Consider the following 27,352-nt stretch of genomic DNA (forward strand, 5'->3'; position numbering starts at 1 on the left):
CGGAACGAAGAGCAGAGCAGCAATGCCAGAGGTGACAAAGATCGTCCTCTGGGCGGAGAGACACGCGGTGGCGCTGTCCGCGATCTGCATTCTGGCCGTGGACAACTGGGAAGCAGACTTCCTCAGCAGACACGACCTCCACCCAGGAGAGTGGGGCCTTCATCCGGAGGTGGTTGACTGCTTGACTCGTCGGTTGGGGACTCCTCAGATCGACATGATGGCCTCTTGTCTCAACAAGAAGCTCCAGCGGTATTGCTCCAGTCAAGAGACCCACAGGCAGTGGCGGTGGACGCTCTGGTGACTCCTTGGGTCTATCAGATGGTGTATGTCTTTCCCCCACTTCCACTGAATTCCCAAGAATTCTCAAAACGATAAAAAGGGAAAGGGTTCAAGCAATTCTCATTGCTCTGGATTGGCCAAGAAGGGCTTGGTACACAGATTTACTGGAAATGCTTCTGGGGGATCCGTGGCCTCTACCTCTTATCGGATATTCTGCAACAGGGGCCATTCGTCTATTAAGAGTTACCGTGGCTACGTTTGATGGAATGGAAGTCTAATTCTAGCACGGAAAGGGATTCCGGACAGAGTAATTCCTACCTTGATCCAAGCAAGACAAGGGGTAACATCTAAACATTACCACCGGATTTGGAGAAAATATGTCTCTTGGTGTGAAATCAGGAAATTTCCTGCGCCTTGGCTTCGGCAAGACGTGTGTCGGAATTGGGGGCGTTGTATCACAATAACTCCTATTTGATTTTTCATGAATATAGAGTTCAGATAGGTGTCTGCATTTCATATCAACCAGCCTATTGTGGTTCCGGTGCTTTCTGACACCTCTTCTAGGTCCCTGGATGTTGTGCGGGCTTTGAAGATCTATGTCAAATGGACAGCTTGTCACAGAAAATACAACTCGCTGTTTATGCTTTATGATCCCAAGAAAATTGTGTGTCCTGCTTCGAAGCAGTCTATTGCTCACTAGATCATGCTTACTATCCAGCATGCTTACTCTACGGCAGGTTTGCCGATGCCTAAATCTGTTCATGCCCACTCTACTCGGTCGGTGGGTTCTTCCTGGGTGGTTGCCCGGGGTTTCTCTGCTTTACAGCTCTGCCGAGCAGCCACTTGGTCTGGTTCGAACACATTTGCTGAGTTCTACAAGTTCGATACTTTGGCCTCTGAGGACCTTCAGTTTGGTCAGTCAGTTTTGCTGGAACCTCAGCCCTCTCCCTCCCAGTTTAGGAGCTTTGGTGCATCCCCATGGTACTAATGTGGACCCCAGTATCCTCTAGGACCCAAGAGAAAATAGGATTTTAATTACCTACCGGTAAATCCTTTTCTCGTAGTCCGTAGAGGATACTGGGCGCCCGCCCAGTGCTTCGTGTTTCCTGCATGGTTACTTGGTAAAGTATTGTTGTTGGTTCGGCTGTTGCTGTTCCTGTTCATGTTGGGTTAACATTGTTTTCTTCTTGTTTGTGTGTGCTGGTTCAAATCTCACCACTATCCTTTCTGAATCCCTCTCTCAAGATATGTCGGTCTCCTCGGGCACAGTTTCTAAACTGAGTCTGTTAGGCTGGGCATAGAGGAAGGAGCCAGTGCATACTATTGATTTCTTAAAGTGCCTAAGGCTCTTAGTGGACCTGTCTATACCCATGGTACTAATGTGGACCCCAGTATCCTCTATGGACTATGAGAAAAGGATTTACCGGTAGGTAATTAAAATCCTATTTTTTTTGCTTGTGGGTTTGTTTGTTTTGTTTTTTTTCAGAAGAGGTAGTCACCTGGATTCATCACTTTTCTCCCCTTTCCTCTTCTATCTCTTGCCCTAATGGGATGCCTACCACCTCCTCACTATTATCTACATGTACTCCTCCCTTTTCCTCCTATTGTCGGGATTCCAGCATTGGGATTCTGATTGCTGGGATCCCAACAGCCAGGATCCTGACCAGATCCCAAATCCACTAATCTGCCCTCTACTCTCCAATATTCTGTGACACAATTACTCCTGCAACCTCCAGGATAGTCTGAAGGCTGCCCAATCTTTTCAGGAAAATGCAACAGCGGGGTGCAGCACTGTGAACATCTCAGCCCTCTCTCCTGCTCCATCCCGCTTCCTTCTAGCTCTGCTAGCTGTAGGAGAACTTAACTAGGGGCAGCCAGCGGACAGAGCTTCTGAGCCAATGGGGGCAGTGGCTCTGTTAAAGCCAGTCAGGACACATAAGGTAATATGTATCAAAGCTTAGAAATAGATAAAATACCAACCAATCAGCTCCTGTTATTTTTTAAACACTGCCTTTAAAATTACAGGAGCTGATTGGTTGGTACTTTATCTCTATCTCTCCAAGCTTTTATACATATCGCTAAATTTTCTTTCTTGTTTCTGTGACAAGGGAGGCGACTCCAACTTTATTCTCTCCTCCACAGCTAAGTGTCAGGACCGTGGGGGTGTTTAGCGCTGGTTTGCAGACTTACCTATCCGGGTAGTGCAGTAACGTTGCATGCAAGGTCCTCATGAATGGTGGGTGAGACAACGGAGGTCTCAGCCATGACAGCAGGCAGTACTAGCTAGTGTAATGGTGACCTGTGTTTGAGATAGTTTGGTGTGTGCTCTATGTGAACGGGGTTCCTGTGTGTCTGCATAATGGGCACCACCATGTTGTAGACCATCAGATAACTGCCAGTATCCAATGGTCAGCCAGAGGATATTTCTGGGCCAGTCGGTGTGCGGTAATGGCAGTCCAGCCCAGAGGGGAATCACTAGTGCAACAAGTCATTACTCCCGTAAGTTACTTGTTACTGTGCTCCCTGCTGCGGTTATTGGTTATGCCTTGTGTTCTGCTAGCGCTTGATTGCACTCCAGTCCACCCAACCTATACTGTTGGATTTTGTTGTTACCCCTGCTTACTGCATCTGGACTGGAGACATCCTGTATCGCTGGAACTGGTTGTACCCCAGCATATCCTGTATAGCTGTAGCTGCTCCGCATTCCAGTATATCCTGTTCGACTGGAATTGCTCCGAATTTCAGTATATCCTGTATAACTGGAACTGCTCCACATCTCAGTATATCCTGTATAACTGGAACAGCTCCGCATCCCAGTATATCCTGTTTAGCTGGAACTGCTACGTATCCTAGTATATCCTGTATAGCTGGAACTGCTTCATATCTCAGCTCATCCAATACAGCTGGTACTGTTCCACATTCCAACGTATTTAATATAACTGGCTCTGCACCGCGATCCAGCACAACTGGTGAAGATGGTACAGCTCTACTTCCCAGCAACTAGTACAACATCTCAGTTCTTACATAGTGTTCCTAGTGTCTAATGCTTACATTTTCCCATCAGTACCAATAACTAACCTATTAATCTACTGATTGTAACCAGGGCCGGCAACAGAAATCTTGGGGCCCCATACACTGATATCTCTGGGGGCCCCCTACCCCCTCAACTCTTCCCCTCAATATAAATGTGTGTGTATATGTATATATATATATATATATATATATATATATAGAAATAGAGACTTCGGCGCTTAGGTGCGGCTTTGTGTTAGCTAAAGAATTTTTTTTATATATAAATAACCTTTTTGTAAGAAAATAGATACACACTTCTCACAATGTTAGGTGAGCGGCAGCTTATCATACAGGGAAATGTGCTTGGCATGCACACATAAAAATTTAGAGGAATTGGTGACAATAAGCGCCCAAGAGTGAGGTTTATAAAATAAGGTAAGTATAGATGAAGGTATCAAGGGTGGGTATATTAAAATTAATTAGAGAAACTTATCTGAAGACCAGAGAAGCTAATTTCAGGCGATGCTTCTTGGATGATTAGTACATGTTGAAGAAAAGAAGAGCAAACATAGTGTGTACTGTTTTGTACAATATCAAAGTAAAATACTGACGATAAAACACTTAGGCTTAATTAGGGAAATAGCATATTCCCAAGTATATAATCAATATGTAGCCTTGGCAGTATGTGTATAAAAACTCAAATTATTTAATACAAGGAATGACATAAAAATACATAAAAATGCATAAAAATATGTGAATAGCTGTATATCATGCGTACAGGATTAAAGATAAAATCTAGCTTATCTGTCCATAAATAACTGGAATGCATGCGTACAGAATTCAGAGTGATAAAATGGCTTATCTGTCCATAAGAGGAAGTGACAGCAGGTAGTCCCAACGCGTTTCGTCCGTCTTCAGCAGGACTTCATCAAGGGAATATATATATAAATATACAGTATATACATACACACGCACACATATACATACACATATACAAACATACATACAGTATATAAGCACACATACATGTACATATACTACACAGACACAAACATACATATATAGACACAGACCCACAGATTGTCACAACGGTGAGGGAGATTGCAAGAACCCAGGAGGGACTGACCTTGTCTGTAGGGACATCACATTGGTAAAGCTGCAGTCGGCTGCTGTCTGATATTCACAGTCAGTGTGCCTGGCAGTGCTGTGCCGCTCAGCTCCTCGGAGTCAGCGGCAGCAGCAGGGACAGGCTGGCGCGGGTTCATGCGTAGTGACGCCGCGACGCTGGCAACAGAGCACGGGACCAGCTCAGACCAAGTGATGGGGTATGCGGCGGGGGTGGTGTTTGTATTGGGAAGTAATTGTCTGTTAATTGACGTATGGGCGTTCCGGAGTGCACGGGAGCCACAGCTTTCTTAGGCACTGCCTACACATTTCTTGTGGCCCTGATGCTCGGGGCCCCCCTGATCCTTGGGGCCCCATACGGGTGTCCCCTTTGACCCCCCCCCTGTCGCCGGGCCTGATTGTAACGTCAGGCCTCCTGCATCTCCTAGTACATACGGCCCAAACTCAGTGTGTACATGAGAAGGAACTATACATATACTACCTCCTTGTCTCATTCCAACCACTAGTGAATCCTCCATTACTCCTCCCACCTCATCGGTGATGAAAACTCATCAAAGTCAGACACTGAGCTTGTAACTGCTCCATTGCATTATATCATTTATTTGTGGAAGAGAGTCTGTGTACCAGCTTTTGCTAACCTTTTGAAAGGTACTGGCACATAATTAGGGTCCCTGGGGGAAACAGGGCCTAATTCAGACCTGATCACTCCTCTGCAATCAGATAATCGCCGCCCGTAGAGAGTGAAAACCCGCCCCGTGCAAATGTGTGAATGCATGCGTACTTCGTGCGAAAACTTCGCCAGACAGCGGGCATCTGGAAATCTGTTTGCAACTCACCATCTAATGATTTTTCTAGTCTGTGCGTAGCCCAGGACTTACTCCTACAGTGCGACAGAATCAGACTGATCGGGGCCGAAGTTGACGTCACACATCCTCCCAGAAAATGCTTTGGAACGCCTGCGTTTTTCCTGACACTCACAGAAAACGGCCAGTTACCACTCACAAACGTCCGTTTCCTGTCAGTCACCTTGCGTACGCCTAACATTTTTGCACCATTCTGTCGCTGTTTGGGTCCGTGCCTGCGCATTGCGGTGCATATGCATGTGCAGTCATTCCATATTCAGCTGCTGTGCAATTTCGCATAACAGTGATTAGGTCTGAATTAGGCTCATAGTGCTCTGCACCAGCTCGGGAGGATTTCTAACCGAGGAGCACCATGTACTTACATTCCTTTGAGTCTGTAGTACTAGAAATATCAAGTCTGTGTATAGCTCAGTGAGGAGACGGAAATGTACACCATATGTAGGTTGAGACTGAGGGGGTAAGGGTGTGACTATTCCATATACAAGGTGACTGGGGGTGTTTCTGTACTCCCCCATATGTAGGTGGTTACCGAGGCTTACTTGTCTCTTTATTAGAATCGTTAAATAAATTACTGAAATCTGACAAATAAAATAATTGTAATCCTACTAAGGTTTTGACATTCTTTGGCCACACCCCCACGGTCACGCCCACTGTCTGGGAATCTAAAAATGTAATTGTGGTAACCTTAAACCCCTTCATCAACTAATATTAGGCAGATGGCAGTCTGATATAGTGCAGGTGAGGAATACATTACTTTTACATAACTCAGCATTTCTGTGAAATCTTTGACAGTTTTCAGCGTTTTGGCTGGTTTGAAAACTAGGACTGGTTTCTCCGGCTGCCTCTGTGATCACTCCCCATTTCAAAAAGCCTTTATAAAGGGCTGTACGAACCCAATGAGAATGCTCCCATTTATTTCAATGGCAATGTTTGCAAGGGTCTTGTTGGGAGTCTCATTAGGTATAATAGTGTGTCGCCAACATGATATATATTTTGCCAAGATACTGTAGATGAAACATGGATCAAAGAAGACCTTTCCCAAACTACACAGTCGAGTCACATTATTTTAACCACCTGCTGTTCGCTGAACTGTCATTTTAGACACATATCTGGCAGCCCCCAGGTTCATTTTGATGGTGAGCTGCTCCACTGTATCGTGTTGGCCGGCCCTCACGCACCTTCGTAGCTGACATTCACCTCTCACATCAATGATACGTGGTGCTCTGCAGTTTCCACATTGGTTGTTCGCAATGGTGCCATTTGTCCAATCACAATACACCTTCACCACAGCAGCATGCGAACAGTTCACAAAGTACGCTGTTTCAGAAAAACTGCCACCCTTGGCCCGAAAACAGATAATCATCCCTTTTTGAACTCGGATAAACCGCCCCTTTTACACATGACAGCAACAAGTGATATGTGTGCAGATGGCCTGTTGCACACCTTATATACCCACCAAGCCAGAGAACGACATGTGACGTACGTCATGGGCTACACACTGCTGACGTCAAATGTAGGAGGTGGCATAATAATGTGACTCGACCGTGTATTTACGTGAGTAATATTGGATAAACAGGTTGCCTCAATGCGTCTTTATGAAAGATTTTTAAATTCAGTGTGTGTCCTGTATTTATTGTAATATTTTATTTACAGGTACACCACAGATGACCTGTCTGCCAGGAAATGCTGGCATTGTGGATTCACCTGTTTTGTGCCAGCAAGGAAGTTTATTAAAGGATTCAGTAAGATTTACTGGTGGACCGGATGCCGGCTGTCAATATCCCGACAGTGGCATCCCATTCGCCAGAATGCCGGCAGCAGGGCGAGTGCAAAGTGTCCACTTGCAGGCTCACTGCGCTCGCCACACTGTGGGCTCAGTGGCTCGCTACGCTCACAAGAGGATCTATTCCCACACTACGAGTGTCATGGACACCCACGAGTGGGAATAGTTCTGTTGTGCCAGGATTCTGGCAGCCAGCAATTAAACGCATCCCATATTTAAATATGTTGTTTTTTTTTTTTTTACACTATATCATCATACCTACCGCCGCTTAGTACATCTTTTCCTAAGAGGCCAAATCAATCATGTGTGAGCTGCTGCCAGGACCTCGCTCTACGCACAAGTCAGTTATGGTAGCTCATTTTTGCTCTCATCTCCATCGGGAGACAAACATCCTGTGATACCACCAGAAAACATTTGTGTATTTGCAGATTATTTTTGTGCTCCCTTAACTGTGTGCAGGAAACTTGGGTGTGTACCTTTTACCAGTAGAAGGGAGTGAGCCAAAAGCACCATGGTATTTTGTATTTGGAAGAGCTGACTGTATTGATATGTAATTGTGACATGAGTAGCATTTACTCCCAAATGAAAACTAACGAAGGTAGACAATGCCTACCACTGATGAAGGTAGACAACGCCTTGTCAGCAATGAAATGTACAGTATATCTTAAATGTACTTCCACAAATACTTTTTATAATATTCTTTAATACTGAAACAATATACTTTCATTTTTAGATGAAAGTTGTCCTGCAAATTTCTGGGATTCCAAGAATAGAGGAGTAACTGGAACACAAAAAGGGCAAATTGTCTGGAGAATTGAGTCTGGCCCATATTTTATGGAACGTAAGTATCCCTTATGAAGTTTCTATATCTATATGCTCAGATATAACAGTGAAAAGCCTGGGCCATGATGGTTTACGTTTATTGGAATAACAACACACACACACACACACACACACACACACACACACACACACACACACACACACACACACACACACACACGCGTGTGTGTGTGTGTGTGTGTATTTATCAAAGCATGGCACTCACCAGTCTGCAAACAGTTACAGCAGCAATTTTTATTTTTTCATAAAGTGACATCATGTAATTAGTGGCTGCACTAATTGCACGAAGTCACTTTATGAGAAAATAAAATTGCTGCTGTAACTGCTTAAAGACTAATGAGTGCACTGCTTTGAAAAATGTATGGATTATAAGCATTGGATGGATGAGATTGTCCTGTGGTGTCTATAGGAGCACCCCAGCTGCTCGTAACATTCAACTATGGGGGTCATTCTGACCCGTTCGCTCGCTGCTTTTTATCGCAGCCGAGCGAACGGGTACCCACTGCGCATGCGCCGGCGCATGGCAGACGACCGAAGGCCGTAGCTGGGCTGCGATCGCCTCTCCTTGATTGACAGGCAGAGATGGTCGCTGGGCGGGAGAGGGCGCAGTCCGGTCAATGCAGGCGTGGCCAGACCGCGTGGGGAGCGACCCGCAGCGGCTGCGTGACGTCATATGCAGCCGCTGCGGGCCGGGGAGCGAGTAGCTCCCAGCCAGCACGCTAAAGCTGCGCTGGTCGGGAGCTACTCTTGAAGTGCAAAGGCATCGCCGCTTGACATTTTCATCTTAAAAATATTTCCAGGATCAGACCCTTTCTCACCAAGGATGCTACTAAGACCATTATCCACTCACTGGTCATCTCCAGGCTGGACTTCTGTAATCTAATCCTACAGTAACTGGTATCCCTGACAGATGCCTCTCTGCACTCCTCATTGTTGCAGCTTGGCACATCTTCCTCACCAAATGCACTAAGTCCACCTCCCTTCACCTACAAGCCCTTCACTGGCTTCTCTTCCCTTTCAGAATCCAATTCAAACTTCTCACACTCACTTACAAAGCCCTCACCCACTCCTCTCCCATTTACATCTCTGATCTTATCTCCCTTTACTCTCCCACCCGTCCTCTTCACTCTGCTAATGCACACCGACTCTCCTGCATACTGATGATTTCCTTCCACTCCTTCCTTCAAGATTTCTTATGTGCTGCCAGAGCCAACGCAAAGAGCTCGGGGCTGGTAATGCCTCTATTGGGGGAACCCCATGCCATTTTCATCAGGATAATTGTCCTGTATCTCATTGAGTAGAGGCGTATGCGAAAATTAATCTCGCCTCCTCAGCCGTTCCCTAGACCAGCAAGAACGCTTCTTGCTTCTATTTTTACTGAGATCCAGCAATTGCAGCCGTAGCAAGAAGGGTTAAAAAGCATGGGCTCTGCGACACTTTCATCTCATATTGACTGGCAAAAATAAGACAAGATAGAGTAACTATACACAGAGCCAAAGTGAAGGAAAATGGCAATGATTCCATTTCCTTTTCCTGTATGTTAGTGTGCCACTGCCCCTTATGAAGTACATTTTTGTGTGAGTGACAGCCACTTTCAGCAGAATGTTTCGACAGACACAGATTGTCAGAATGTGTAGCGAGCATTGGATCATACTTGCCTACTTCCCCGGAATAACAGGCAAGTCTCCAGATTATGTAGGTTCCCCACTGCCCGGCCACCCACTTAGTGAGTAAAGTGGGCGGTCCGGGCTGACGATGATGCGATTCTCGCTGAATCGTGTCATGATAACCACACGCCCTGCAGTATAATGCTGGTAATCTCAGCATTACAGAGCAGGGGCGTTGCTACAATGACGCGATCGCGGTAACCACGTCCCCATTCCATCTCCACCCCACCCCCTCGATGCATCATAACTCCCCCCCTCTGAGCTGACCTGGCTGCTCCCTACCTGAGAGAGCAGCAAGGATGTCGGCAACTATGGATTGGATGTAGAATCTGCGAGCAGGTCTCAGCAGGATTGTATAAACAGTCTGATCTGCCAAGGAGTGTGTAGCCATCTTAAATCTTTTAATGGGAGATCTGTGTGGCAGATGTATTAACCTGGAGAAGGCATAAGGAAGTGATAAACCAGTGATAAGTGCAAGGTGATAAATGCACCAGCCAGTCGACGCCAATATGTAAATTAACAGTTAGGAGCTGATTGGCTGGTGCAATTATCATCTTGCACTTATCACTGGTTTATCACTTCCTTATGCCGTCTCCAGGCTTAATACATTTACCCCTATGTATGGATTTAGTTATTTTATGTTGTGTTTTCAGAAAGATTTGTTTGTAGTAAGAAATCAGGCGCAATATAACATATATAACAATTTATGTATAGACGTTGATCATTTATAATGTAATGCAGCTCCCAATTAATAATCTGGGTTATTAAATTGCTGACATACATATAAAGTGAAGATAGCGCAAATTACAGGTGCAAAATTATTATTTTAATACAATTTAATTCTTACATATAATTAAAACCACAACATATAGATAAAAAATAAAAAATATCCATATACTGTAGTTCTACATAAATATGCTTTATAATCCACTGGGCAAATATGCTTTATAATCCACTGGTACTATGAGCTCCAGTGAGAATATATTTATATATACAGTTTATACGGAAGTCACCTCCCCAGTTTTAAATGGATCATAGGATTATACGGAAATATTTATCCCCACACGATAAAGCGCCTGGCCGGCGCTATGCTGGACCTCCCATGACACACTTGATGCTCACCACCAGCGGAGGCTCCTACGTACTGTATGTAGAGGAGGGGGGCTGCCGCTGCCTGGTCAGCCAGAGGAGAAAGAGAGCCCCTGCTGCCGCCACCACTGGCCGGGTCCCGGCACCTGCATAATGAAGCTGACAGGAGCCGGGACCAGCCCATGCGCACAAGCGGCATCTTGACTGCACATGAGCAATCACCAGCTTCTATGGACTGCATCGGCTGCTTACAGAAATTCATCTCTCTGCCTATAGCAGCCCAGTCTGGCAGTCCCAGAGGGAGGAAACACCTCCCGATGGGACTCCCTGTAGTGTCTGTGACTGACAGTTAGGACTTCCAATAGGAAGCCACTGCCAGTCACAGTGAAGCCAGTGCAGTCTCACGGACTGTATCTGGCTTCACAGACAGTAAGCAGGGTGGCGGATTTTACTTCGGGAGGCTGCAGTCCTGCAACCAATAGGTAAAAACCGCCACTGCTCACCACCAATCACTAATGTGTGCTGAGCTCTGTCTCCGGCTGTCATCATGCCGCTCTGATGGGAGGTGTGATCCATCACTTAAGTGCAGGTAGGGAAAGCACGGCTATTGCTGGTTAATGAGAAGCGTGTGTGGTCCAGTACAAAGTCTGTTCTCCCGAAACTCCGGTCTCAGCAGGGGGCAGTTAATTGTACTCCTTAACATTTTCCCAAATTGTTATGTATTGACGGTTTTTCAGAAGGTTGGCTCATAAGCATATAGGTTGACAATTTTAACTTGTATGTGACCAATAACAACTATGAAATAATTAAGAAGCCAACATACACCTGTATATAAATTCATTAGTAAAGCAATCAACATATAAAAATTCATGCAGCTTTTTATAATGATAAAAGTTCTTATAAATCAATTAACTTTATGAACGACAGTTGAATATTATTAATACCATTAAAAGTCTCCTTAAGCTACTGTAGATATATCTAGCTACTAGTAACACTGGGGTAAATTTACTAAAGGTTCTAAAAACAGCGGTGATGTTGTTCATAGTAACCAATCAAATTCTGTGTATCATTTCTCTATTGCATCCTAGAAAATGATAGACAGAATCTGATTGGTTGCTATAGGCAACATCACCACTTTTCATATTCAGAACCTTTAGTAAATTTACCCCATAGTTTCTCAAACGTGAGACAGATATAGAAACATAATAAATGTATAAATGCACACAAAGAATACACTAAACATCCTAGTGACATTCGGTGGACCCCTTCATTCTGAGTAAAGCATTCGTTACCTCTAATACCAAGAAATAAAGACACGGAGACTTGAATTTGGCAGAAAAATTGCTAGCTATTTATTTGACCCTAACCATAGCAAACCTGTAAATGAAAACTTTGTTAAGATGCCGATTCAGCCGGCATATGGTGGCAGAAAAAAGAACGGCTCTATTAAACTGACGCTAACCTTAAAATGCTAAAATCAAAACCATCCTAATTTAACTACAAACTATCAAAAACGGTAATATGTGCTAGCTCAACCCCCACAGTGACTACCCACCCTGATGGGTGCCCTGCCGCTGCCTCCCGGTCGGGTGGTCGAGCGGCCAATAAGTCGATGGAGGTGAGTGCACCTAAACCACATCAAACTGTAAATCACTACAGCTTACCATACAACTACAAACTGCCGTTCTTTTCCGCCAACAGCGAAAGACTCCTCCCCAGAGTCTTCGCACCGCCACCATAACCTCACCCTAACTCCTGCAACATTAGGAACAGATCCTCCAGGAAAAGCATCATCCCCTCATTGGATAGATGCACACCATCAGGCCGAAAAAGGTGACTGTCTCGGAACCGAATCCTAGGGTGGCGAACTACCTTGCCTCCGTGGGACAGCACCCACTTCGCCACCGCCCCATTCACCTTCTTTCTGGCCTCATCCATCAGGCGACCATCCGCCACCCCTCGCCAACTCAACCTTGGCACCATCAGGGAGAAAACCAATGCACAATTGGTCCATGCTGCGGCCACACTGGCCAGATCTTGTATCATGGTCCACCGCAGCTCCAAAGATGTCCTCTTCCCTAGGTCGTTGCCACCTAGATGGACAACCAGTACTCTAGGGACTCCATGCTTGCTGGCCTGACTGACTAGTCTAATCCTCAGATCTTTCCACATCATTCCTCGCCAACCAAGCCATCTAACTCCCTGAGCCCTAGGAAACAGCTGAGCCCCCTCCGAGGCTAAAAACTTTGCGGCCCAAAAAACATACGAGTGGCCAACCACCCAAACGGTCAAGTCATCAGCAAACCAACCTGAAGAGGAGGAAAAGGGGGTAAAATTGGTTACTAAATATCTATACCATTGTTAGTAAATGCGTTAACCTGAAGGATCTGCCAAAAAGAAAAATTTTTGTTTCCGTATATTGCAGAAGTCACGGCCTCGCCGATCTGCACGAGCTTCCAGCCAATTTGAAGCAGAACATGAACACACAAATGGGAAAGGTTAAAACAAAAATAAGAAAATAAACGGGGGGGGGGGGGGTATTTGGAGGGGGGGGGGTAAAAAGGGGTAAAACATGTAAGAACTCAGCTGGAGGTGAAAGCGTAAAAACCTGCTGAGGGACTTTGATTAGAACAGATTAGCCGAATTGTGGATTAGAATTCAGTCCGTCAAGTCAGGCAAAAAAATCGCAAAATAACTCCAGACCCCCGCTGCCGGCTCACGCCAGCAGTGGCGAGTGGCTAATCCCTGAGTAGGATAAAACGGGCAAACAAACAAACTTACAACACCAGAACATACAGAACTGTAACAACATGATTATAACAACTGTAATATAACAAAATACCTCGCGCGAGCCAACATCTCAAGCAACGGGGCGAATATACCGTCTGTAACTTGACGACTTCCATCACCCCACCGCCTGGATTTCAGCCCTTGAAAATCCCGCCGCCGTAGCCGACGTCGCAGCCCCTATGCGGAAGGAATGTGTCCCGAAAGCAGTGGGTGGAAGGCCCAAACTCGCCAGACAACGACTCAACATCCAACGAAATTGATATTTCGTCACTGGCAGCCCGTCATAGTGCAGCAGCCACGACCCCCGACAGTCGGGCCGTACTGCCTCATATTGCACTGCCAATCGTACTGGGCAGATGCCCTCCTCCAGCGCCGGAACCAACGTGACCCATCGACCTCTCCCCACTTGGCCCGTCTTAGAGCGGCGCAATCTGCATAGCAAGGACCTCTCACCCACCACCACGTCCCCGACGAGCATGCGCGATTCTGCTCGCTTAGAAGGTGCTACCAATTCCGAAACCCTAAAGGCTCCGTGGTAAGCCATTGAGAATGCCAAACTAAACAGCAGCGACTCAAACAAGGACGACGCGATACCTCCAACCGCCCCGATGACAGCCGGCAGCAAGGCCGCATCAATGGGCTTCCTCCTGTCAGGCGGCGTTGGCGCGACGCGCGCCCATCCTTTCATTGCCTTCAGCAGAACCCCACTTTTCGTCGCGTCGGGGACGCCCTTAATTTTGCTGAAGAACGAAATGCCCGCCAAGTACCTGGATACCACCGCCCTGGACCTACCCGAAACATACAGCTGCCAAATAAAAGAAAGCATCATCCGATGCCCGCTCTTACCGTGTTGATGACGTCCTCGAACAAACTCCTCCCACTCGCTCCAAGCTTGTCCGTAAGCCTTAAGCGTGGTTGGCGCGACTGACCTCAACGCTAGACCCTCCAGTCCGGCCCGATCACCTGCCAGACATAACCGGGACAATGAAAACCTGGCTCGTCGGCCTCGGGAGCCAACAAGCAAAACCTTTCCCACTGCCCACGTGACAATGCGTCGGCAATTCCATTCTCCAGCCCAGGGACATGCTGCGCGCGAAACCACACGTTCCTACGTAGGCATGTCAATAGCAACTGCCCCAGCACCCTTAGAACCACTAGCGACTTTGCCCTCTGGTTGTTTATCGCATGCACCACGCCCAGATTGTCACATCTAAACAAGATGCTGCGATTAGCCAGACGCTCGCCCCAGACCTCCAGCGCCACCATAATGGGGAAAAGCTCCAGAAGCAAGAGGTCCTTCGTCAAACCCTCACGATCCCATTCCGCCGGCCATGAGGCCGCGCACCAAGATCCCTCCAGGTAGCAACCGAATCCGGAGGCGCCTGCCGCGTCGGTGAACAGCTGCAATTTAGCGCTGTCGACCGTTGGGGCCCGCCATATACACACTCTGTTGAAGTCCTCCAGGAACGAGGCCCATACGGCCAAATCGCTCTTAATCTCAGCGGACAAGCGCACGAAATGGTGTGGTCTGGCACACCCCGCCGTCGCCCTCTCTAGCTTCCGGCAGAAAACCCTGCCCATCGGGATTACCCGACAAGCAAAGTTCAACATGCCCAGCAAGGATTGCGCCTGCCGCAGTTTGACTTTACGCGACCCCTCAAACCGGCAAATAGCGTCGCGGAGCTTCACCACCTTGTCTCGAGGCAGTAGACACGATCCCGCCACCGTGTCAATCTCGATCCCCAAAAATGACAGACAGGAGACCGGTCCCTCTGTTTTATCCTTGGCCACAGGAACGCCGAAGTGGCAAAACAGAGCTTGGATGCTGAAAAGCAAGTCGCCGCATCGCGGCGAATTTGCTGGCCCCGTACACAGGAAGTCATTGAGGTAATGGGCGACCCCGTGACCTCCTGACGAAGACTCCACGCACCAATGTAAAAATGTGCTAAACCGTTCGAAATATGAGCATGAAACGGAACATCCCATCGGCAAACACTTGTCGATGAAATATTCCGTTCCAATCCGGAAACCCATAAAGCGGAATGAGTCCGGATGTAACGGCAGCAACCGAAAAGCGGACTCAACATCGATCTTAGCCATGAGGGCCCCGGCCCCGTAAGTGCGGACCATCTCCAACGCCTCGTCAAACGACTGATACACCACCGAGCAATGAGCCGGCGGTATCGCGTCATTGACCGACGCCCCCGACGGGTAAGAAAGATGCTGGATAAGCCTAAAAGCGCCTGGAGTCTTCTTGGGAACCACCCCCACTGGGGAGATGACCAAGCCTTCCACCGGGGGTGAGGGAAACGGTCCCTCCATCCTGCCCAACCTGACCTCTTTAACTACCTTCTCCCGCAGCACCAACGGCAAGGCTCGGGCAGACTGGAGGTTCCGCTGGGCCCTAACCGACACCTCGCTCGCAACAGGCAAGCGAAAACCAAAACGAAAACCCGAAAACAAAAATAACGCGTCGGCCCTATTTGGATACCAATCCAACCACCTGCCCATCGTATCCAAATTGATTGGCGTTGGCGCTCTGCGGAGCGCTCCCGCTTGCTGCCGATCTTGGGTAAGTTTGCTTACCCCGGGTACCTTGACGACTACCTTTGAAGCAGGAGGAGGCCGGGTGGGAACCGCCACACTGTAGGCATGAGTGTCGAAACCGACACTGCTTGCCGAAGGAACATGCCGCGTTATTAAACGCAAAGCATTTTCCCTTTGCGGCGGCCTGTCCCCCTGTGCGGACGGCCGACCTACCTGGCCTGGCCGATCCGCCGTCCGCGCTGGGCCCTTGGGCGGACGACCCCGCACGGTGCCCGTCCGCCCCCGCGTTCCAGTGCTCCTTACCCTGTTGTGACGCCCGAGTGACCTTGAGCCAGACTTCCACGTCCTTGAACCCAAAGTCCATCACCTGTAACCCATCCTGCTTCTCCCGGAACTCTTCGTCATATCTACGCCATTCAGTGCCCGACGACGTGCGTTGCATATCATGTACGAGATGCAGGTACCGAATGATATTCATGTGCTCGTCCGGCCTATCCTCTAGGTAACAAGCCGCGAAGACCCAAAAACCGGCCAGCCAGTTGTCGAAGGAACGAAAGGCCTCGGCCCCGATGCCCTTCTTTGCTGCCTGCCGACTTAAAGTCCTTCTTCGCGTCCTTAGTCAAGACGAACACATCGACGTAGTCCCCCCTGCGAATCTTCCTCCGGCAGCTGTCCCTCAGCCCCCGCATCACGGCAGTATACTCGCAGCGGACTACCCCGGGCAGATCACGTCGCTTCTTGGCCCTGCGAGCGTCCTCGCTAAGCCGCCTACGCCTCTTCCGCCTCTCCTGCTGCCCCGCGGCCCTCTTGGCGAATTTCGTCGCGCGTTTCTTTGCCCTAGTCGTGCTACTGACTTCGGACGCTTGTGACGACAGAGAAGAAGAAGAGGAAGAAGAGGAAGAGCTGCGGGAACTTGAGCGCGTGCAAGAGCCCGACCCTGAATGCCCCAACTCACCTGATGCCGTCGACTGCTCAGACCCGGAATCTTCCGGCGTGGCAAAACCGACATCCTCATCTTCCGACCCCGTCATCCCCACGTCTTTGCGCTCACCTGTAGAAGAAAGAGGAACAGAGGACCCAGACAGCAGACGCGGCGCGTGCCTAGCACCCCAGGGGGCAGGCGTCTCCGTTAACCGCTCCCACTCCCACTGCTGATGGAGTTGCGACGCGGCCACTCCTAGCTCCCGGCAGGCGCGAGCAACCCGCTGGGCTGCTGACATTGCGCGCATACCGGAACCGCAAGCCGCCGCGCCGGAACTGTTCGTCAGTTCTGGTGCCGCCGCCACCACCGTGGCCAGGGCCGACGCCAGCGTTCCGGGAGGGTCAGGACCACCCCAAGACGCGGTGCCGTCTCCCGTGGGTTCCCGGGCCGGCGTCGGCGTGTCCCGATCCGCCCGGGGCCGAAAAGTTGTCACACGGGGCCCCGCTGTCCGGCGCCCAGATCGGCCCGGTGGGGAACTGCCAGCGTCCCTGAGATCCCGCGGCCCGTTCTCCCACCCATCACTGCCCTCTCCCAGCCCCTGCCCTTCGGGGGCCAACGCTGCCAAGGCTGTCCTCCTCCCTGCGGGCATCCCTCCTCCGCCTACTGGGGGGGCCCGCGTCGGGAGAGCTCTCCTGCCTGTGCCTCCCTGCCATTACCTGGCTGATCACTGCCCCTCCTCCTCCCCCCCCGCCCCTCGCCGGGCTCCGGCTGTAGGGGAGAGGGCTGGGGAGACAAGGAGGACTGCGGCGCCGCTGCGCACACACGTGCGCGAGCGCCGCCGCCGGAGGCGAGCGTGGGCGCGCGCGCACACCGTGCGCGCGTCCCACTGCTTCCCGCCCGCGATCTCCCTGCCGAAACCTCCGTAGCTACCGCCGAGCGAGGACCCGCGACAGGCCTCGCTCGGCTCTCCAACGGCTCCCGCCCGCCCCCCCCCCCCCCGCCTCGGCAAGGGGGGAGTAGTCGGAGCCGAGTGCGGCTCCACTGACGGGCGCCCGTTGCGGCGCGTCTGCGCGCGCCCGCGTGCACCATACCCGGATGTCTCCTCCGCAGCGCTCGGAGGTGAGGGCTGCTGCCTTACCACCTCCGAGCGACCTGACAGGACCACTGGCCCACCCCGCCGCCCGCGACCCGGCCGGCAAAGCCGCCCTGGCCTCAAGCTGCAAGGCTGACCCGGTCCGCCGGCCCGAGTACCTTCCCGAACCAGTGGAGGCCCCAGGGGACGGGGCCCCGTCCCCCAGGCCAGCCACCTCGTCCACGGGTCTAGCCCCACCGCTAGACACGCGGTAGCGGGCTGGGGTCCCGGCGGAACGACGAGGGCGGGAAGCCATAGAAGAGGTTTATTTAAGATGCAGGAAGAAAATGCAATAAAAAATGGGGGAGACTCTGCACTGCAGCACTCACCCACTACACAAGGCAATTTCACCAACAAGAGAGAAACAAAATGGCCTAACCTTCCCTATATATACTAACCCTCCCCTTTTCCCAAGGGCTGTACTTTCCTTCTAGCTAGGTCCACCCCTCACAAGATGTTTAACTCATTCCTTTCCTATGCTGTCAATTCTCTCTCCATACAGCAACAACTGCTGTGGGCTAGTGGACAAAGACCAGATCCCACAAGCATCCAGACCAGGGGTGAGACCCATCTCAAACATTTAGTCCCTATCTATATTTTATTTATTTTTAAGATATTCCTATTTTAAATACAGCGTAAACATAGAGACATAATTATTATTTCCTGATCTGATGCTAAAATCTATCACCCTAAGGTAGCAATCTAAAAGGTTCAATACCTAGGATTATACCAGATATCAGACAATAGTTATGTTTATAGAGTCTCTAACAATATCAAACATAAATCAACTGGTAATTTCTGTATAGCTATATATTGATTTTTATGCATTCATTCAGTCAGTCCATTAGGTGATAAGGTCCCCAGAGAGAAAATCCAGAAAGCTTCACATTTGCATAGTAAATTAAATCTATCCCCTTCTCTGGATGTATCTCTGATATGTTCTATACCTTGAATCTTCAGGGCCTTAACATCCCGTTGATGTGATTCTTTATATGTAATGATTTGGTATGTGAATAAACCCTTTTTATTACATAAACCTAGTTCTGGTGTATTGCAGATGTTTGCTGGCATCTGGCTTGCTCGCCTGTATTCCAAAATAATATGCCCCAAATGTTCATTATCTCAACGCCAGTGGTACAGTAGTATTTTCCCTTGCATAGTTATGACTGCGATTTACTGTAGGCTCCTGTTGATAATTCTTTTTTGTATAAAGATATAGGAATGTAGTGATCTAAATCTTTTGACACTAATGCACAATATAATCTGATGTATGGAACATAAACAAAAATGTATTCAATATTAAAAGAAAGTATATAATCATAAAACTCATCGGACTACCATGAAATCACATAAATACAGTAAGGTATATTCATAAATATACTAGTTACCAGCCTGTCAAAATGCCGAAACAACATAAACAGTCATGCCAGCGCCGGCAGCTGTGCGTGCCCGAATGGAGCAACCCTTGGCTGTTGTTCTGCTTTCCTATGTCGCAGGACCCGTTCACGAGCACACACAGAACGAGTCCTGCGCATGTGCAAAGTGGTGAAATTTGGTACTTTGCAATGATGAGCGCATGGGAAACCAGAATGGAGCCCATTATTTGGTCATTTATGCCCAGTATTTGGTCATTTATGTGAAGATGAGGATTAAATTAGTGGTGTTTAAGTGTCATATTTTTCTTTTCTACACATACAGTAATCCGGAGCTGTTTCTGCTGTATAACAGATGATTTAGCAGTTTTATTATTTCATTGGGCTCTAACACCGGAAGTGTTTGTTAATGAGTATGCTGATGTGGCTGACCAGCACACATCTTAAGATAGTTGCTGTGGCGTTGCCATGGGTTATGGCGATTCCTCAAAATCGTGTGTCGTGACTGTATGTATTTTGTGTGCCTTGGGTAAATTGTGGTCATGGTACTATGGGGGTAATTCCAAGTTGATTGCAGCAGGAAATTTTTTAGCAATTGGGCAAAACCATGTGCACTGCAGGGGAGGGACAGATATAACATGTGCAGAGAGAGTTAGATTTGGGTGGGTTATTTTATTTCTGTGCAGGGTAAATACTGGCTGCTTTATTTTTACACTGCAAATTAGATTGCAGATTGAACACACCACACCCACATCTAACTCTCTCTGCACATGTTATATCTGCCTCCCCTGCAGTGAACATGGGGGGTCATTCCGAGTTGTTCGCTCACAAGCTGCTTTTAGCAGCTTTGCACACGCTAAGCCGCCGCCTACTGGGAGTGAATCTTAGCTTACTAAAATTGCGAACGAAAGATTAGCAGAATTGCGAATAGACACTTAGCAGTTTCTGAGTAGCTCCAGACTTACTCGGCATCTGCGATCAGTTCAGTGCTTGTCGTTCCTGGTTTGACGTCACAAACACAACCAGCGTTCGCCCAGACACTCCTCCGTTTCTCCAGCCACTCCCGCGTTTATCCCAGAAACGATAGCGTTTTTTCACACACTCCCATAAAACGGCCAGTTTCCGCCCAGAAACACCCACTTCCTGTCAATCACATTACGATCACCAGAACGAAGAAAAAACCTCGTAATGCCGTGAGTAAAATTCCTAACTGCATAGCAAATTTACTTGGCGCAGTCGCACTGCGGACATTGCGCATGCGCATTAGCGGCTAATCGCTCCGTTGTGAGAAAAAAATAACGAGCGAACAACTCGGAATGACCCCCATGGTTTTGCCCAATTGCTAAAAAATTTCCTGCTGCGATCAACTTGGAATTACCCCCTATGAGTGATAACCCAGCTGTGGCCATGATGTGAATTATTATGGTTCTCCCAAAATGTATATTTCACGATAGCCTGTTTTGCTAGTTTCAAACTTATGGGAGTCATTCAGGTTTGTTAGCAAATCAAAAAAGTAAGCAACTGGACAAAACCATGTTGCACTGCAGGTAGGGCAGATGTACAGTAACATGTCACAGAGAGTTAGATTTGGGTGGGTTATATTGTTTCTATGCAGGGTAAATACTGGCTGCTTTATTTCTACACAGCAATTTAAATTTCAGTTTGAACACACCCCACCCAAATCTAAATAATAAGGCCCTCTGTCTGCATTGTGTAAGCCTTGACGAGATGTGAAATAGAATCTTTTGAAGATTAAACTTCCTGGGTCAGCATACCTCCCAACTGTCCCAAATACAGCGGGACAGTCCTGCTAATTGGACTATGTCCCGCTGTCCCACCCGTGTGTCCCACGGGCGGGGGGCACAGATGAACCAGTGATCACCGCTGCTCTGCTCTGCAAGCAGCCTTTTGTCGCTGAATAGATGCCATGCGCATGTGTGCATGGCATCTAACGGTGCAGAAGCTGCCCAGCTGCTCAAGGAGCGCTGGGCAATCCCCCAAAATGACAAAAACAGGGGTCGCGGGCTAGGCCCTGCCCCTCCATCATAGGCTCCACAGACACCCCCATGAGGCCCCACCCCCTTTTTGAGCGCTGCCGCACCTCTGGCGCGCATGTCCCAAATCACCGGAGCAAAACGTTTGAAGGTATGGGACAGGGTTTGCATTTCATAGTAGGGGAGCACCTGCTCTGGCCTTGGACACAGACAAACAAGCTAGGAGAGTGTAAGCCTTCCTGCCATAAAACCTCTCCAGGCTGGGGAATCAAAAATCCCCCCAAAAGATAAAAGTTTAGTGTCCCTGTGAGGCAAGCCTAATTTGCATCTACACAGACTTTTGTGAGAACAAAGTAACAGTGGAGGGTGGGAGCTACTGAGGAAGGAATGTTTCTGGAACTATATGGCTCCATACCTCTCAATATGCACGGGAGGCAATTCGGTACCAAAAAGGGTGCGCGGCCTGTGGGAAAGGGTGCTTGGCTTCATGGGGATGCTGCGATCGTGGGCCACGCCTTCCATGTTATTCACAGTGGGGGCATGGCCAGCACTCTGTGAGCTGCTGGCCATGCCCCCAGTCCCTCTGCCTCCTGGGAATAGACGCGGGCTCATGCGCACAGTGTCTATTCTTCGCTGCTTTGCACTAAACAGAGCAGTGAGTGACAGGAGCCTCCCAACTGATCCCCCCCCCCCCCAACAGTGGGACTGTCCCAAAAAAACGGGACTGTCGGACGAAAATCAGGACAGTTGGAAGGTATGTGGCTCAGAAGCAGACACTGCTGAATGGTACTCTTCAAGGGAGTAGCTGTTATGCACACCAGTGCCTGCAGGAAAGTACTGGTGTCAGAACTGTTATGCACTCCAGTGTCTGCAGGAATGTACTGGTGTTTGAACTGTTATGCAAAACAGATGGACTCACAGACAAACTGGGGGATATGACATAACGTACACAGAAGGTGATAGGGTAACAAAATACACACAAAGTGAACAGAGAAGCCCAGAGGCTAAGGAACTGGGTATCTCCCTTGTATTAGAACTGCTCAGATGGAAAAGCAAGATGTTGTGTTTTAATACGTAGAGAACCCGAAATGCTGTTGCTAAGGGCAACAGCAAAACCCTAAAGGGTTACCAACGGGTGTGGCAGTAAACTCCTTGGTCAGAGATGGAATGATAGACACAAGGAGAATCTCCACAATCCTAATTCTCACTTGCAGTGCACAGGTTTTAGCTTACTGCCACTAAACTGACCCCTGACACCTAGCACAGTGAGACAGGATTAGACAGGCAAGTCTTAGAATACAGCCGCAAACTTGCTAAGTTCACAGAGTAGTAACAGAACCCCAGCAAGCTAAACGACTGACTCCAGTCTTACTGCTAGGTCTGGATTGGCAGAGTGTAATACCAAATCCCCAGGCCTATTTGCAGTAAGCAACAAACAAATACAAAGCTACACAGTACTGGCTAACTTTCATGAACTGACTAACCAACAAAGATTCAGCAGCATCTGCTTACCCTGAAAAGAGGCCTTATAAAGCAGGTGCTGTCCACGCCCCACTCAGACCTCACAGACTGTGAGCACAAAAACCAGCACCGGATCCCCTGCCGTGCACAGAGCCTATAACCACTGCACAGCAAAAGACCCGAACCGGAGTATCAGCTGCGCTCAGGTTACTCCACTAGCACTTGTCTCCCGGTTGCCATGACGACGTGGCAGCACAGGGCAGGAGACCCTAACAGTACCCCCCCTCTGACGAGGGGTCAAAGAACCCCTACCACCGGGTTTATCGGGGAACTGCGAGAAGAAAGAGCGTATCAGTCTGGGGGCATGAAGATCACAACTGCGCACCCACGACCGCTCCTCCGGGCCATACCCCTTCCAGTGCACCAAAAATGACAGCCGACCCCGAACCACCTTGGAGTCAAGAATCCTTTCAGCAACAAACTCCCTCTGGCCACGTATCAGAAGAGGGGAAGGTCTTCCACTGGAAGAAGGATTACTAATCGCCCGTTTTAAAAGGGAACAATGAAATGTTTTATTGATACCCAAAGAACGGGGCAGATCTAACTGAAATGCCACCGGATTGATAACCCTGGTGATCTTATAAGGGCCGATGAACCGGGGCCCTAACTTATGAGATGGCTGTCTCAACTTCAAATTCTTGGTAGACAACCAGACGAAGTCTCCTAATTTGAAGCTGCAGGGTCTTTTCCGCTTATCAAAAATCCTTTTGGTCACTAATGACACAGACACAAGGGCTTTCTTCACTTTCCGCCAAATACCTCTAAGGACCGAAACCACAGAGGAACCACCAGGCGTGGAGTCCAGGGGGTCAAAAGAATTGGCCTTAGGATGATGCCCATACACACAAAGGAAGGGAGAGATCCCTGTAGCAGAGTGAGCCGCGTTGTTATAGGCAAACTCCGCCATGGACAGATGAGCAACCCAGTCAGTCTGACACTTGGAGACATAACACCTGAGGAACTGCTCCAAGGACTGGTTCACCCTTTCAGTCTGCCCATTAGACTGCGGATGGTAGCCTGACGACAAGCTGACAGAAATCTGGAGATCGGAACAAAATGCCCTCCAGAATTTGGCCACAAACTGGGATCCGCGGTCAGAGACCACATCAAGTGGCAACCCGTGGAGACGCACAACATGCAGCATAAATAATTCAGACAGGCGTCTGGCTGATGGCAGCCCAACCAGTGGAACGAAGTGCGCCATCTTCGAAAACCTGTCAACGACAACCCAGATGGCTGTCATCCCCGAGGATTTGGGCAAGTCCACCACAAAATCCATTGAAATGTGGGTCCATGGCTTAGATGGGATAGAGAGTGGATGTAATGGGCCAACAGGAACCCCTCTAGGAGTCTTATTTCGGGCACAGATGTCACATGCCCGAACCCACTGATCCACATCCTTAGCCACCGAGGGCCACCACACCGCCCTAGATAGCAACTCCCGAGTTCTGGCAATACCCGGGTGACCTGCCGACTTCTTGGCATGGAATTCCAGGAACACTCGCTGTCTTAACCTAGGAGGCACAAACAAAAGACCTACCGGAAGGTCTGGAGGGGCCTGCTCCTGTGCTCTAAGGACTAATGATAAGAGGTCCTGGGTAATGCCCACTTTAATACATGATGGGGAAACAATGGGCAACGGCTCCTCGGTGGTCTCCTGGATTGGAGCAAAACTCCGCGAGAGCGCATCAGCCTTGATGTTTTTTGACCCAGGGCGATATGTTATCAAAAAATTAAAGCGAGCAAAAAACAAAGCCCATCGTGCCTGCCTGGCATTGAGACGCTTCGCTGACTCTAAATATGCCAGATTCTTATGGTCAGTGAGAATTGAGACCACAAACTTAGCCCCCTCAAGCCAGTGTCTCCACTCCTCGAGTGCATCCTTAATAGCCAACAATTCCTGGTTACCCACGTCATAATTCATTTCGGCAGGCGAAAATTTACGGGAAAAGTAAGCACAGGGATGAAGGCGATTATCAGACACTCCCATCTGAGAAAGCACTGCCCCAATACCCATCTCAGAGGCATCCACCTCCACCACAAAAGGACGCTCTGGATCTGGGTGTCGCAGCACCTTGGCCGAAACAAATGCCCTTTTGAGACGGGCAAAAGCCGCTTTAGCCTCACAAGACCAGTGAGCAACATCCGCCCCTTTCTTAGTGAGTGCCACCAAGGGCGCCACTATAGACGAAAATCCAGCGATAAATCGTCTATAAAAATTCGCAAAGCCCAGGAAACGCTGAAGCGCCTTCAAACTAGTGGGCTCCACCCAATCCAGGACTGCCTGTACCTTGGAACCCTCCATTTGGAAACCTTCTGGGGAGATAATATATCCTAGAAATGCGATTTGCTGAACTTCAAATTCGCACTTCTCCAGCTTCGCCCCAAGCCGGTGGTCTCTGAGTTTCTGGAGGACTAAGCGTACATGCTTCTGATGTTCCTCCAGGGAATGGGAGAAGATTAGGATGTCATCTAAGTATACAACTAAGAATCTATCCAAATATTCCCTGAGCACATCATTCATGAAATCCTGGAAGACTGCCGGGGCATTACAGAGCCCAAAAGGCATCACCAAATATTCATAATGCCCTGAGTGGGTATTAAAGGCAGTCTTCCATTCATCCCCCTCTCTTATTCGGATTAGATTGTACGCACCGCGTAGGTCAATCTTAGAAAAAATGGTGGCAGTACGAAGCTGGTCAAACAAGACCGAAATGAGAGGCAGTGGGTATGAGTTTTTAATCGTGATACGGTTCAATTCCCTGAAGTCGATGCAGGGTCGCAACGAACCGTCCTTTTTACCCACGAAGAAGAACCCCGACCCAACTGGAGACTGTGAAGGTCTGATAAATCCCTTAGCCAAGTTCTCCTGAATGTACTCTGCCATAGCCTGAGTCTCAGGACGTGACAGGGAGTACAACCTGCTCTTGGGAAGCTTAGCATTTGGCAACAAATCAATGGCACAGTCATAGGGGCGATGGGGAGGTAGTACCTCTGCAACTTTTTTGGAGAACACGTCCGCAAAATCTGCATAACACCCTGGCAATCCTGGCAAACTTAGCTGCGAGAGCCTGACTGGAAGGCTCAAGCAACTCCTGAAACAATCAGTACCCCAACTAAGAATCTCCCCAGAGACCCAGTCAAATTGAGGATTGTGGGCCCTTAACCAGGGTAACCCCAACACCAATGGGGCAAAAGTACAGACAGTCACATAAAAGGACAATTTTTCAGAGTGTGTGGCTCCAATAAACAAAGAAATCTGGCTAGTGCAAGAGGTAATTTTACCTTGGGATAATGGTTCCCCGTTGAACCCACAAATCTCAATTTCCGATGCCAAGGGTACTAAGGGAACAGAGTGTTTCAGGGCGAATTGGCGGTCCATAAAAACCCCGTCGGCCCCACTGTCCACAAAGGCCTCAGTCTTGACAGTTTGACCGAGGATCTTCAAGGTCACCGGAATGATAAAAGTCTTCTTGGGAAATTCTGACTTCTGGCCTGACAGGATATTTCCCATCACCCTCAGGCCCTGAAGTTTTCCGGCTTTTCTGGGCATGATACTACCACATGACCTTTATTCCCACAGTACAAACACAACCCCTGCTGTCTCCTCCGCGTCTTCTCACGCGAGGAGAGGCGGGTAGCCCCAATCTGCATAGGCTCCTCAGAAAATTCCTCAGAGTCTGAGGTTCCCTTGGGAAGGAAGGAAATCTCAGTCTCCCTTTCAAGCCTACGCTCTCTCAGCCGTCTATCCACCCGGATGGATAACTGCATGAGCTGATCCAAGCTATCAGGCAAGGGATATTGTACCAGTTGGTCCTTTATCTGGTTAGAAAGACCTCTTCGGTACTGGTGTCTCAGGGCTGGGTCATTCCACTGGGTATCATGGGCCAACCTCCGAAACTCCGTACAGTAAACCTCAACTGGCCTTCGCCCTTGCTTAAGGATCGAAATCTGAGCCTCGGCTGAGGCCGTCTTGTCAGGGTCATCATACAACATGCCCAGTGCCGTAAAAAAAGCATCAACACTTTTAAGCGACGGACAGTCAGGCTGCAACCCATATGCCCAGACCTGTGGGTCTCCTTGTAGCAAGGAAATCACTATGCCCACCCGCTGAATCTCCGACCCAGAAGACTGAGGCCTAAGCCGGAAGTATAGCTTGCAGCTCTCCTTGAAACAAAAGAACTGCGAGCGATCTCCAGAAAAACGATCCGGGAGATTTACTTTCGGCTCCTTAACCCCTGCAGGTGCTGCTGCTGCGGGAGCTCCGCCAGCAGCCTGGGAGGTGTGCATTTTAATGGACAAATCATTAAATTGTCGAGTCAGGACCTGCACCTGATCGACCACCTGTTGCAACGTATTTTGAGGGGTATGCTCCATATTCCCACAAAATTTCAACAGGAGTATTGGGCTGC

The 27,352-nt window shown here is 48.9% G+C and overlaps 1 protein-coding gene across 6 annotated transcripts in view; it reads left to right on the forward strand.

Moving 5' to 3' along the window:
* Positions 1 to 27,352, forward strand: part of HECW2 (HECT, C2 and WW domain containing E3 ubiquitin protein ligase 2) — a 1,325,610-nt gene that overhangs the window by 629,228 nt on the left and 669,030 nt on the right. For all 6 annotated transcript variants that reach the window (XM_063934135.1, XM_063934134.1, XM_063934138.1 and 3 more), the window contains one exon: positions 7,796 to 7,903. In XM_063934135.1, coding sequence (XP_063790205.1) covers positions 7,796 to 7,903 — 108 coding nt within the window. The remainder of the gene's footprint in view (positions 1 to 7,795; positions 7,904 to 27,352) is intronic.

The sequence above is a fragment of the Pseudophryne corroboree genome, chromosome 7, assembly GCF_028390025.1.
Source record: "Pseudophryne corroboree isolate aPseCor3 chromosome 7, aPseCor3.hap2, whole genome shotgun sequence".
NCBI classification, from domain to species: Eukaryota; Metazoa; Chordata; class Amphibia; order Anura; family Myobatrachidae; genus Pseudophryne; species Pseudophryne corroboree.